The sequence below is a fragment of the Mus pahari genome, chromosome 5 (assembly GCF_900095145.1).
Source record: "Mus pahari chromosome 5, PAHARI_EIJ_v1.1, whole genome shotgun sequence".
In the NCBI taxonomy this organism is placed as follows: domain Eukaryota; kingdom Metazoa; phylum Chordata; class Mammalia; order Rodentia; family Muridae; genus Mus; species Mus pahari.
Window position 1 is genome coordinate 109,145,750 of NC_034594.1, and position 14,705 is coordinate 109,160,454.

At 41.2% G+C, this 14,705-nt stretch overlaps 1 protein-coding gene across 1 annotated transcript in view; it reads right to left on the reverse strand.

Annotated features, from left to right (window-relative positions):
• Ppp1r12b (protein phosphatase 1 regulatory subunit 12B) overlaps positions 1-14,705 on the reverse strand; it is a 200,741-nt gene that overhangs the window by 126,230 nt on the left and 59,806 nt on the right. The window contains exons 6-9 of the mRNA XM_029538692.1: positions 12,445-12,578; positions 11,621-11,760; positions 4,936-5,048; positions 1,188-1,388 (exon numbers count right to left, since the gene is read on the reverse strand). Of these exons, the coding sequence (XP_029394552.1) occupies positions 1,188-1,388; positions 4,936-5,048; positions 11,621-11,760; positions 12,445-12,578 (588 nt within the window). The remainder of the gene's footprint in view (positions 1-1,187; positions 1,389-4,935; positions 5,049-11,620; positions 11,761-12,444; positions 12,579-14,705) is intronic.

A 14,705-nucleotide genomic window follows, 5' to 3' on the forward strand; every position in this document is an offset into this window, starting at 1 on the left:
AGTGAGGGTCTGAGGAGCCACAGCCCTGAGGGAAGTGAGGGTCTGAGGAGCCACAGCCCTGAGGGGAGTGAGGGTCTGAGGAGCCACAGCCCTGAGGGGAGTGAGGGTCTGAGGAGCCACAGCCCTGAGGGGAGTGAGGGTCTGAGGAGACAGCCCTGAGGGAGTGAGGGTCTGAGGAGACAGCCCTGAGGGAATGAGGGTCTGAGGAGACACAGCAGCTCTGTATAATGCCCTGCATGCAGTGGTCTCGTTCCATCTCCAGCTATTTTTTTTCCTTGAAATGAAATTTCCTTGGGGAAACATGACAGATATCATGCAGTTCATCCAAGCTGTTCCAGAAAAGCAAGACAGTAAGAGAACTATAACAAGAAGGACCCCAGACAAGAACACTGAGTAAGCCCAATAAAATCTAGAACCAAATTCTTTAATGAATATGATGGAGAACTGTTTGTGAAGTCAGCCTAATCATATGTCTATAAATAAAAAATCATAGGTTAAGTTTTTCTACCAGGCAGGGTATGGTAGTATACACCTGGAATTCCAGCATGTGGAAGGCTGATCCTACATAGCAAGATCCAGGCCAACCGGTCTTAATTGTTAACAAAGAATCAACAAGCTACTAAGTGCTGATTTGCCCAGCTGCATTAATGTTCAAAGGGCAACTTCTCTTTTAAACATCAAAGGAGTAGGTGGCCCTGGTACCAATTCAGAAAAACCATTTGGGCCATGCACAATTTTTCTCAGTCACTGTTTTGTTCTAGGTGAGAGTGTGTGTGTGTGTGTGTGTGTGTGTGTGTGTGAGAGAGAGAGAGAGAGAGAGAGACAGACAGACAGACAGACAGACAGACAGAAAAGACGGACATAAGAAAATAAGAAAAGACATGAGAACATAAGAAAAATCAAAAGGAAAGCTATCTATTTTGGCTAGCAACTAAATAACTGCTTGGTGAAACTATTAAGAGTGACCAGATCAACCCCTTTTTTAAAGACACCAAAGACATTATACCAAAATACCTCCTTTTGTAATGAGGAATTACTTTTGTTCTCTACTTAAAGAACATCTTCACAGTCTTTACTTCCAAATTTGAGGAATAGCAAAAATATTTCCATTTGTTGTCATGACTGAATTTCCAGGGAAGCACACTGCCTTGGCATCCCCTGCATGGCCCTCCCCTCCCCCACTGCACCTTATCTTTGTCATCCAGCAAAGCAGAGATCCGAGGGCTTGAGGACGAACGGTAGATGGAGGAGCCTCGATCCCTAAGGGCCTCCCTGGAATTGGCCACTTCACTCAGCATATTGTGGCTCCCAGTTTTTCTGAGTCCCAGTCTCCATGAAGAGGGAGATTCATCTTTAGGCTCTTCTGCCTTGTTGAAAAGACTGGACAACTATGGGGGAAGAAAAAGATGGGGAAGAAAGATCTGGTGATCCAGTCTGCTTCACCCTCCTTTCTTTTGATCAAGTTCATGGAGCAGCCTGGCCTGTACTAGAACAGACCCCTGGCAGGCTTGCTGTCCTTGTCCCACTCACTTGGCAGATGTTAGATGCTCCCAAGGGCTCTTTCTTCAGAAGCCAGCAGTGAACTCCAAATCTTAGTGCTTCTACCCACAGACCTGCTCTGAGAAAGGAAGGAGCCTCTTTGCTGTCCTTGGGATCCAGCAGTGTCTCGGGGCACCAGGAAACTATCCTCTGGGAACTCATTTTCTCTTGACATGCTGGGCACCTGAAAATAAGCTACTTTTCTTCTCTATGTCTTAATGTGCTTATCTGTAAAACTGTGATAACGAGCTTAATTCTCCCCTATAATACAGTCTGGAGAAACAGGATGAACTAATGAATAAATATATATAAAGGCAGTGCTCTTTCGTGTGATGAATTAATCATTTCCTCTTTTTGAAAATAGATTTCTTGTTCTCACACAATATAATGTGATTATAGTTTCCCTTCTGTCTCCTTGCAGTTCCTCCTGACCCCACTCCCATCTGGATCCTCTCCCTTTTCATCTCTCATAGTAAAAAACAAAACAAAACAAAACAAAAACAAAAAAACAAAACAAAAAAAAGCCAGGCTCCTAAGTACTATTCATGAAGTATCATATAACAACAAAAACTAACATATTGGAATTGGGCAAAACAAGCAAACAGAGGAAAAAGACCCAAGAAGAAGGCAGAAAAAGCAGTTCTCACACTTAGGAATCCCATAAACACACTACACTGGTATAATACACATGAAAAGTCTGGTTCAGACCAGTGCGTGCTGCCTCAGTCTCTGGAAGTTCATGCAAGCTATGATCATGCTGATTAAAGAGCCTTGATTTCCTGCTGTCCTCCACCCTCTCCGGCTTTTACAGTGTTTCTGCCTCCTCTTCCACAGGGTCCCCTGAGCCCTGCGGGGAGGGATCTGAGGGAGACATCCCATTTAGGGCTGAATGTTCCAAGTTCTCTTAAGTGATGAGTTAATATTAAGTTAATACTAATGGTGACTTCACAAAATTCTAACTATAATATAAAGAAAATAATCTGTTTGTTATTAAGAAGCAATTATTTCATTGAACAAGAAAATTTAAAAGATAAATTTGAGACAGGGTTTCTCTGTGTAGCCCTGGCTGTCCTGGAACTCACTCTGTAGACCAGGCTGGCTTCGAACTCAGAAATTCACCTGCCTCCACCTCCCGAGTGCTGGGATTAAAGGCATGCACCACCATGCCCGGCAAGATGAAATCTTTAGGAGTAAAAAGGTCACCATATTTCTTATTCTGCCTAGACAGAATATCTTTCAAAGAGATCACTAGCTCACACCACCACAATTTCATTAAAAAGAAATTTTAATATCAAAAAAGGAAGTGTCAGTTGGCATGGTGACACATGCCTCTAATTTTAACATTTAGAACGTAAAGTTTTGAGGAGGTGGAAAGACGGTGGTTAAGAGCACTGGCTGCTCTTCCAGAGGACCCAAGTTCAATCCCCAGCACCCACATGACAGTTCACAGCTATCTCTAACTCCAGTTGCAGGGGACTTAACACCAATGCACATGAAATAAAATATATAAAGAAGAAGAAGAAGAAGAAGAAGGAGGAGGAGGAGGAGGAGGAGGAGGACATAATAAGCTTAGGCCAGCACGGCCTATGGCTATAGAAGACCCTGTCTCAAAACCACAGAAAAGGGAAAGAAAGTTTCCAGTGGGATACAGCTCAGGGGTGATATGCTTGTCTAGCATGTTCAAGATCCTACATTCTAGTGTCAGCACTAAAACCAAACAACAACAAAAGCACTACATGAACAATTTTACATTGTCTTTATATGAAGCAGGGAAACAGGCTAGAAATATGGTTCAGTGGTAGAGTGCTTGCTTAGTACATACAAGGCATATATATCCAAGCTCAATTCTGCCAAACAGAGAAACACAGCAGGGAAACATCATAGGCTAGGATTAGTCAGAAGTCAGATCAGGGTCTTTAGGGTATAACTGGTCCTTCATATGCCAGGAAACAGGCCCTTTCCTGGGGTCTGGGACCTTTATAAAAAAAATCCTGGATCTTACTTCCAAACCCACGTCATCTTTGCTGCTTTGCCACTAAAATAAGTCAGTCATCTCCATCCACCTTCCATTAAGATTTTCTCTTGTCTCCAATCACCCGGATATACACACTTAGGAGCCCCTTCCTTTTTATAAACCACTGTGACTCTACCAGGAACCCTTCCTCCTTTCCCAGTATTATTTTAGCAAATAGAGGGATATGTGTGTCTGTGTGTCTTAAGTTGGTATTGTTCTCTTATACAAAGTAGGAAGTGCAGTCACACCTAGAAATGCCAGCATCTGAGGAGCAGTGAATGGCTGCACAGTGAGCAAGAATGGCGCTCTACCTAAAGCCTAGCTAATGAGTCAATGATGCGTCTAAAAATAAAGGTGGCCTGGCATGCTTTGCTTCATTTCCACTAAGGAGACCAACTAAAAACCTCCAAGGCCAGAGAGTTTTCCCAGTTGTCTGTTCCAAATACCTCAGACCTCCCTGCCAGAGGCTTACAGCTGCTGAGAAGCCTATATAAAGCTGATCCTTCTTCTCCCTCCCCTGCCCATCACACAGGACAACAACCTTACTCGTGAGACTAAAGTTTTCATGAGAAGTAGAAGAAGGAATTGCCATAAAACCAGTTTCTGTGTCTTCTAGCTCGTCTACTTTGCACACAGTTATCTTTGTTTTCAATATGAAGAAAACAGGTAAAACACAGAATCTTTTTGATCTCAGGTTATTTTCATCCTGTTATTGAAACACCTTTGTAAATGTATTGTTTGGAACTGGTCTTTCAAGGACATGAGGGGCAATGTTGTGGACAGAATTTTTGTGTCTCTTCCTCTAAGATTCATACTGAAGTCTTAAGCATCAGGACTACATCTGGAGCCTGAGCCTCTGAGGAAGTAACAAAGAATGAAGTCAACAGGGTAGCTGGCCCTTCTCAGAGAGACACAATGGTGCTCTTTCTACATGTTAAGCTACAGGAGAAGGCGGCATCACTAACACAGAAACACAGCCCTTATGAGGAAATGGACTGTCTAGCTCATTGTTCTGGGAACTCTCCAGCCTCCATAACTGTAAGAAGCTAATTTCTATTTTGTTTTGTTTTGTTTTTTGTTTTTCAAGGCAGGGTTTCTCTGTATAGCCTTGGCTGTCCTGGAACTCACTTTGTAGACCAGGCTGGCCTCGAACTCAGAAATCCGCCTGCCTCTTCCTCCCAAGTACTGGGATTAAAGGTGTGCGCCACCACCACCCGGCGCTAATTTCTATTTTTAAAGTCCCAATTTATAGTAATTTGGTGTAAGAGCCTAATACAGACAAGAATGTACTCCTACTGTTTTACAAGAATGAGTCTTTGAGGCCTTTATGCATTACTGTAATACAGTGAGATATAACCTCAAATCAATTCCCAAGTACTCACTCTCCTAGCTGAAGAGGCAGAGAAGGTGTTCTGAGCTGGGGCTGGGATCTGCTCCATGATCCGACTCTTGCTTTCAGAGTTGGAATGGTTGATAGTAGCTTCTGGCTTTTTATCTGTTATTGAAGACAAGAGATGCAACAAGTATAAAGATGAAAACCTTATCTTAGTGTGTATAAATCTTTTTCTACTAAGCAAAAAAGTTTTGCCATTATCAGAGCAAATTATTAGGACCATGGAATGTCTGGACTCACAGTAGAACAAAGTCTAGCAACTACATGTAGAAAAAAATAAATTGAAGGATCCTTATATTGGTAGGCTCCAACTTCCAATAAAAACTGTCTCTATATCAATGCATGTGTATAGTTATATTGTAAAAATTCATTGTAATAAAAAATCTGTTCACTTTTGTAGGGAACTTGGCTGAGAAATAAATGCACACGAAATGCACACAGAAAATGCACATGCATTTGCTTTCTAGGTAATTACAATAAAAAGAAATAAGACACATTATAATCAAACTCAAGATGATATATTGATTCAGATCAATAGGTGCTATAAATCTTAAAGAAGGGCAAAACCTCTGAAGAAGAAAGTAAGAAAGCTGCTCCATCAGCCAGGGCTCTCTACAAAGCTCCAGAGAAAGCTGACAGACAGACTGATGGATGGATGGACAGACAGACAGATGGATGGATGGATGGATGGATGGATGGGGAATGTTGACTCAGAGATCAGTCACACATCCACTGGTTAATAACTGACTGGCCTAATTTAAGTAATGAGAATTCTTAGGGTTGCAGTAGGACCTAATAGTAGAAAGAATTTCAAACAATAGAGATTAAGTTGCAGATCTTTAGTCATAGAACTCACATAACTAGGAGTGGCCCAGCCCTGCAAGGTCATCAATCTGGCTGTATATCAATTAATAACTAGAACCGTGCCTGTACCTAGCAACTATGATTCTGGAATTTATACTCTGAAAACGGATACAGAAATACATGGATCCTCTGGTAATTATAAGCTACATCCAACTGTGTGATAGTAAGTTTCATATCATATTTAAAGCTCTATTCTCTAATTAATTAGAGATTTTAATTCTTATCTAAAGATAATTTTTATGAAGATCAGAAATAGCATTTTAAAACTACATAGCTCATTGGCTATTATATTAGAAGCTTCTTTATGTTATTAGTTCTATTGTTTGGTAGCTATTATAATGATCAAGGTATTTTTTAAGTACTAAGCTCTAAGAAATCTAGCGTATTAGCCAAATGAAATAGATTGAATCCCTGAACCTGTAGACTCAGGTAGTGCATTCTTCACTCTACGTCTGGGCTTGGGCAGGTGACTTGCTCTGGCCTCTAAAACACTGGCCTCTGAAACAACTATTTTCAGAATCTAGCTGCCACATGAAGAAATAGGGGCAGGTCTGCTTGATGAGACAAGGTCACTTACCCTAAACATCACAGCTAAACAACAGAAACATGAGCAAGGTCATCTAAGACCAACTCTTCCTCTACACTTTACAACTTCAACTTCCTTTACAAGTTGAAGGCACAAACATGAAGAAGCACACCATTGCCTTAAGAAAGAGGCAAGCTATCCAGCTGGTCCCTTCCCCAATTACCAAGCCATAGAATAGAGTTCACAAAGAATCTCTGGGTTTTTTTTTTTTTTAAACTCCCTTTCCCTCACTGAGACAGTCTTATGTAGCTTAGTGTGATATCACACCAGCTTTGAAGCTGAGGGTGACGTTGAACTTCTGATCCTCCGACTTGTACCTTCCAATTGCTAGAATTACAGCTGTGTGTCAGCAGGTCAGGTTTTATGCAGTGTTGGGGATCTAACCCGAGGCCTTGAATAAGCTAGGCAAGCACTGTACCAACTGAGTCATATCCTAGCTTAGCAGTTACTGTTTTAAACCATTAAGTTTGCAGGTGGCTTATTATGAAACAATAGAGAATTGATACACAAAATATCTAAGTCAAACTAAAAAGGAAAGAGAGAAAACAGAATTTCTAATCAAAATGCTTATATTCACATTAATAATATTAATGTGTAAGATACATGAAAACTATAATTTTTATGAAGTTGTATCCATGAAGCTATAAAAATGGAAGAAATGCAGTCAACAGATATTTATTTAGTATCCACTCGTGTGATAAGCAACTTCAGGAAAGGCTTTGGTAAAACCCACTTCTGTGCACCGGCTAATATTTAAGGAACCCCTACACAGAAAAGGCTGTGCGGCACTCGGGAAGCTAGAGGAGACACAGAAGAATGTTCAAACACACCCACAGCTTACCCACTGGGACAGCAGAAGGGGCGAGGAAAAGAACAGAAAAACAGCTTGAATATTAAGTAGCATGAGAAAATTAATATAAAAGAATTTCAAACAAATAGCTACTAAAATCAACAGAGGGGGAAACATGTAATCTCTATGGTAATGTGACACAAGCTGACTTGAGCTGAGCTCTGAGACACGAGCAAAGAACTAGAGAAATGAGCGGAGGCGTCTGCTAGAACCACCTGGCTTCCGCTCACACTGGGCCACTGGAACTGCTCTCTAGGATAACTGGTGATTCCCTAACTGCTGTATGATCCCTGCCTGCTCCTGCATCACTACAGCTCATCGCTGCTGGCTTCTCTGAGGCAGAAATGCATGTCCTCTTGGTCATGCATCTTTGTCTCCTTCACTAACATCACCTCAATTTCTAAACACAGAATGCCAATATTCTTTCTCCTCTCTCTTTCTTCTACAATCTTCGAGAACCTCATACTTCTGTACAGTTTTTAATTATTATTACTTTTATCGTGTAAGTGTTTGGCCTGCATATGCATGCGCATTACACGTCTGCCTGGTGACCACAGAATTCCCTGAAACCAGAGTTGTGAGCTGCTGCCATAGAGGCTGAGAACTGAATTTGGATCCTCTTCAAGAGCAGCAAGTGTTCTTAACTGCTGAGCCACCTCTCCAGCCCCTCTTCTCTACAGTCCTACCTTTCACTTCTTATAAAGACTTTCCACTGTCCCTTTCTGCTGTGCCACTGGCTAGCTCTAAAACCTACTTCGTCTAACACTGTACAATGTCAATATCTCATTCTAAAAAAGGAGTAATAAGGATGTATGCCCCAAGGTATGGTTGTGGGGATTAAATAAAATCGCTTCAGTGTACTGCAAAGTAAAAAGATATGCAGATATAAAGTTGTATTATAATCCCCAGAATGAGTTATAATCTTACCTACTATTGACTACCACTGAATGCATTTACTTCTCTCACACGACCTGTATTTTATTACACAGTGCTTTCCATTCCTCTACTGGATACAGTCAACAAAACCACTTAATGAATACCGATGATTGTCATATGCTGAAACTTGGAGTGAAGTAATAAATGCAGTATTCCCAGGAAAACCGGTAAGTACTAGAACAAAACCAAGTGCACTGTGCTACCGAGAAACGGAGCAAAAAGCCCAGGGTGGAAAATACAGAATGGGATCTGTACTACCTACTTGTCTCCCAACAAAAGGCCTGACAAAGCAACTTAAAGAAGGTGGTGTTGTGGCTTACACGTTGGGGATATACAGTCCATCATGGAAGGAAGGTAGTGAGAGGGTCAGGAGCAGAAGTGGCTGGCCACATTGTGAACAGGTTAGACACATGCTCAGCTAGCCTTCTCTCTTTTTTATGTAGTCTGGAAACCCAACCTATGGAAGAGGGCCACCCAAACTTATGGTGCATCTTCCCACCTCAACTATAACCTCCTCTAGAAAGTCCTGAAAGTCCTTCACAGACATGACCTGTGAACCTGAGAAATCTGCCTCCAAAGTGATTCTAGACCCCATCAAGTTGACAACCATCCCAGTCTAGGCTTGGGTGCTAAAGGTCCAGTCCATACTTACTATATATATTCACTGAAAGTGGGTCCTAAGGGCTCTGCCTCACTGATGGGTATGTACTGACACACTCAGAATTTGGTAGGAGATAATAGGATGTTACCAGGGCACTGGGAGTATATTGTCTCTAACCCTTTTCTGTCTCTCTCTGCTTCCAGGCTGTTATGCCAGGAGCAGCTTTGGTTGACCACACCCATCCTATCCCATGCCATTCTTTAACCACAGTTCTGAAACATGGAGGCACTTGACTGTGGACTGAAACCTTGAAACCATGAGCCAAAATAAATCTTCCCTCCCCTTACAGAGTTCCTCTTAGGTACTTGTCACTGTAATAAGGGATAGTTAATACAGGCTCCAGTTGTTTTAACTTTCTGTACCAGAAAAACACTTCAATCTTCTACACCCTACACTTTCTAAAAGAATTCACCAAGCAAGTATTTATGATGATATGAAGAGAATTCAAAGGTACAAATAAACATTCAAGGCCAGGAATGCTGAGGTCATATCTGAGAAAATCAAGCAATCCAATTGAGCTACAATATGCCCTTGTCTATGCAATGCATTGGGAATGTCTGTTGGAGCCAGACTATCAGAAGCCTTGAAGCCTAGGCTACAGGGTTTAGAACTTACTCTGCAGATAAAGACAGAATGAGGGAGCTGGCAATAGAAGATTTCTGAACAGAAGTATACTTTAATCATGAGGGTATTGTCAATATTTTATTCCAATAGCAGTATGGGCATGGTCTGCACACTAGTTTTATATAAACCTGACACAAACTAAGAGGTTTGAGAGGAGGGAACCTCAATTAAGAAAATGTCCCCAGACAGGCAGTGGTATTACATACCTTTAATCCTAGCACTTGAGAGGCAGATGTAGGCTATGTCTGTGAGTTCAAGGCCAGCCTGGTCTACAAAGTGAGTTCCAGGACACCCAGGGCTACACAGAGAAACACTGTTTCAGGAAGAAAATAAAATGAGGAGGAAGAGGAGGAAGGAAGAAGAAGGAGGGAGAGGAGGAGAAGAAAGAAAAAGAAAGAGAGGGGGAGAGGAGAGAGGCAGTGAGGAACAGGGAAAGGGGGAGGGGGAGGGGAGGCAGAGAGGAACAGGGAGAGGGAGAGGGGAGAAAATGTTTTCCTAAGATGAAGCTATAGGCAAGCCTCCTGTACAAACCTGTTGTGAATTTTCGTAATTAGTGATTGATGGGGAGGGCCCAGCTCATTGGGAGTGGTGCAATCCCCTGCCCTGACTTCCTTCTGTCATGGATATGGATGTGGAAGCATAATCAAATAAACCTTCTCCTTCTCAGCTTGCTTTTGGTCATGGTGTTTAGGAATAAGACAGAGGCAGGAGTGTGAATCAGGAAGCAAAAGCATCAGTTTGAGTAGTTTTCTCCCATTTTCCTATTATCATAGTGGCTAACAAGAAGATGTAGCATAGAAGAAGCCTAAATATGAATTCTAGACACGGTGTGAAAGCTAGACTATGAGGGTCCTCATAGTAAATAATGCAAATAACAAAAAACACACATTTGTAACTTTTGATGGATATAATACAAGCATTTCCAGAATGAGCCACAAATGATCAATAATAGATTTTTGTTTGTTTGTTTTAAGAGGCTATAGAGATGGATAAACAGTCAACAGCACTGACTGCTCTTCCAAAAAACCTGGGTTCCATTTCTAGCATCCACATGGCACTCACAACCATCTGTAACTCTAATTCCAAGAGATCTGGGGCCGTCTTCTGGCTCTACAGGTACTGCATGCATGTGTTGCACAGACATGCATGCAAAACACCATAGATATAAAAATAATAAAATACTTAAATGGAAAGCTAAGGCTCCATGAATATAAAGTCAATTCTCCTTTACTGAAAACTTACCTGATGCCTGCCTTGTCTATAAAACTCCAACTTTCTTTGAAGTCAATGAGCTTCAGATTAAGACATGAAAAGGGCAAGATTGCCCAAGATTGAGAGAACTATCAGCAAAGCCGAGCAACTGAGACACAGCTTCAGCTCTTCAACCTACCACAAACTGAAAATGTCTGGAAGCAAAAACCATGACCTAGACTTTTTTCTTTTTCAGATCGGTGTTCTTACATTTTCAACATTCCTAAGCAGTATAGTAGAGTATAGCAATTATTTACATTGTACCAGGTAACATAATCAACAGAAAGACAGTTTGAAGTACACAGGTTCTACATAAACCCTGTGTGTGTGTGTGTGTGTGTGTGTGTGTGTACACACATATATACATATATGTACATATACACACATTCATATGTGTGCGAATGAGAGACTTGTACATCCAAAGATGTTGGTTATCTCCTGAGACAAACTCCCATGGACATGAAGGATAAATGCATATATTATTAATGAGAATAATAAAAGTAAGTCTGATTTGTTCTTTCATTAATTCCCTCACTCAGAAACTGAAGAAGTTTTACAAAATAAGAAAAAAATTAGGATTCAGTTTAGAGAAGCAAAAAATCACATAATAACTAAATGAAATTTTTACCAGTGTGTTGAGAATATTAACGTCCTATAAGCCCCATGCATCTCAGCATATGGCTTGTTGGCATCTATCACTCTAAAGGCAGGACAACTGATGGTTTCATGCAAGATTTCTCCATGTACCTTACCATATGGCCGTGTCAGAACTGGCAGGTATATTTTAACTGAGCTCGAGGTTTTTATAAGCATCTTGTCATTAGCAATTCAATTTCTTGGAAACTACTTCAAGCTCTTTCTGCCCCCTGAGAGGCAGGCCACATGAAGGACCATGGCCTTACCTGCCTCCTTCTCAGTTTCTGATTCAGAAACTTCATCTTCCCCTTCCTCCTCCTCTGAGCTAGAGCTGCTGGATTCTTTGTTTTCTTCCTCTGTTTCTTGGGACTTGGGGATCTCTTCTTCATAAAGCATCTTCTCTTTGCTAAATTAAAAGTGCAATTTGAAAGTAATTCAGAAATGATACAAACAATTTAAGTTTGCTGACAGCCAGATATAATAAAGGGAACAAATCTATAAATCGGTAATGTAGAAGCAACAGTAAAAATATGAAGTTCCTTCTTATCCCTGTGTGTTATTCTCTTGGACCTTGGCTTTTCAACAGTCTAAGGTTTATTACTGACTTTACAGCATGACTCAAGAGGACTTTGTCTAGTCAACACATAGGTAGAAGAGAACTATGACTGACAAGGAGAAGATGGAAGTAGGGCAGATAAATGTTTTAAAAATCATCACACAAGCCTTCTTCACTGAGTTCTATTACATCCTACAAACCTTGCTAGGAACTGAAATAGTGGTCAACAATGAGACAAATTCTGAGCTGAGGAAACCATGTATAATCAGGGAAGCAGGCAGGACTAAGAACCCCTAGGCTAGGCTAGAAGAGATGCTGCTGCCAGTACAATCTCTCAGTGTAATGCATATTCATTCATCCTCAGGGCCCCAGCTCAGTGCTACCTTCCCCTGTCCACAAACATTTCCATACTCTGAAGATCATTTGACTGAATGAAACACAGAATCACCACACCACCACACCCACCCCCACCCCCCCACACACACACCATCAAGTGCATCTCATTCCTTGCATACAAGTAAGCTTGTATCTTACTTCTTAAAGAGTCCACTCTGAAATTTGCTATTCAGGTCTGACTCGATGAGCTTATTCCGTGTCTCCTTTTCACTTCGAAGCTGGAAATTGAGAAAATAGAGAGAAAGGGGGTAAAGTTGACAACTTGTGAAAAATCAGTAGTATTGAGAAGGCCCAAACTGGTACTATCATTCTGAAAAAAAAAAACAAAAAATAAAAAATAAGACATAAACCAAAGAGGGAAAAGGGAAAAAAAAAAAAAAAGTAAAGTAACAGAAGAAAATTCTTGTCTAAAGTAGAAGAGGAAACTATGCCACTGGAGATTCAAGAAAATTATTCTTTCAAAATCCCAAACCAAACCTTAATACAAAGAAAAAAGGCCGAGTGTATGAGGGTAAAGAGCCAAAAGCAACCTGGGGAGAATGCTTTATGACTCATATAGCAATAATTCTAAAGAAATCACAGACATTATATGGAAATAAGCCCTTAGGGAAAAATGGTCTGTTACTTAGTTGTATACTCTAAACAAAATATACTTATATCTGAAGGGGGTGGTTCTGATGCTAAGGTCTTGTTCTCCAATTGGTTCTTGATTTGTCAGTAAAAAAAGCCAGGAGCCAATTGCTGGGCAGAGGTACACACAGAACTTTTGGGAGATGCAAGGAAGGAGAGAGAGTCTTTCTGTCATGCTTTGGAGGAAGAAGAACACAGCAACCTGGGGTCTCCACTATAGGACAGGGGGTGGCCTAGGATGTTTAGCAGGGGCTAGGTAGGACTAGCCACTGACATTTAGGACAAGTGGAAAGACGGAGACAATAAATTGGTAAGGGCACACTTTTCCAGGCAGAAGACAGTAGTACCCAGCAATTGTGCCTAGAAGGCAAGGTGTAAAGTAACAAACTCTGTGTGTGTGTGGGGGGGGAGGTGCGTGTGCAAGTGTCTCTTATCTATGGATTCAGGGAAGCTGGGTGGGGACTGGCAGTGCGGTCATCTCCCAGAGCTAAAGGTGAGTAGAGCAAATGGGAAGCTGGGAGGAAGCTGGCAGAGCAGCCAATCTGGGAGCACAAGGAAGTAGCATAGAACTACATGTAACATATTCTAGAGAATGTAGATGACAGAAACAAACACTGTCCCCTTTAGAACAGCAAGGTTTGGGGGGAAGCTAGGCCTGGGTGTGCAGGCCATCACACTGGCTACTAGGAAGGCTCAGGAAGAAAGACTGTAAATTCAGACTAGTCTGGGCTAAAGAATGAAATCAATGGTTGAGAGGAGATATCATTTATGTCCAAAACCCAATTATGTTAGTTAAAGAGCATGTATGTTTGCAATTTTTATTTGAGTCTAAAAATGACTTCAGATAATAAGATTTTACAAAAACACAAAAACTGAACTGTACAAAGTGGGGCGCTAGCCTAAGGAAGGCTGATGCTGCTAACAGTGGTGTTAACACTGCCTTTGTACTGTGCCACCATGCAAGTGATCCTGAATACTCAGCAGAGAAAACAGGAACCGTACATTGTTCATCTGAAGTTCATGTATGTAGCTTTCTAACTGAGCCTAAAGTAACAAGAATCGCTGCTTCAACAGTCAGTCATGATACAAACACTCCTCATTAGAGACCTTGATCTATGTCTTACCAGTCATATAGTTCTGAATCAAAACCCACATTGTTTCCTAGAGTCATCCTAAATGTAAGTTCCCACACCCTACACTACATGCAAATGGGGAAAAAAAGGAAAGTCGGTGTTGTTGGTTTTTTCTTGCCTACATTAATTTTATTCCCCTGTCCAATTACTTGGTGGCAGAAAATGTGAGTGGGTCACTCTTTACCTGTGCACCTGGTGGATTTCCATTCATATATGTAGCTCTTCTGCAGATTACCAGGCAGAAAGGCAGATAAAAGCAATTAAGGTTTTAAAGTAAGAAAGAAAGAGAAGAGGACTAAATTCTGGATGTTTTCTCAATCTGATGTAGTATAAATCACTACTAACCAAGTACTGTCCAACACCATGTGACAATTTTGCAGTATTACCTTAAGAAAGACATACAGTGGGGCTTTGGTGATGCACACCCTTAATACCAGCACTCGAAGGCAGAGGCAGGTGGATCTCTGAGTTTAAGGCCAGCCAGGTCCAGAGTGAGTTCCAGGACAGCCATGGCTATTACACAGAGAAACCCTGTTTTGAAAGAAAGAAAGAAAGAAAGAAAGAAAGAAAGAAAGAAAGAAAGAAAGAAAGAAAGAAAGAAAGAAAGAAAGAAAGAAAGAAAGAAAGAAAGAAAGA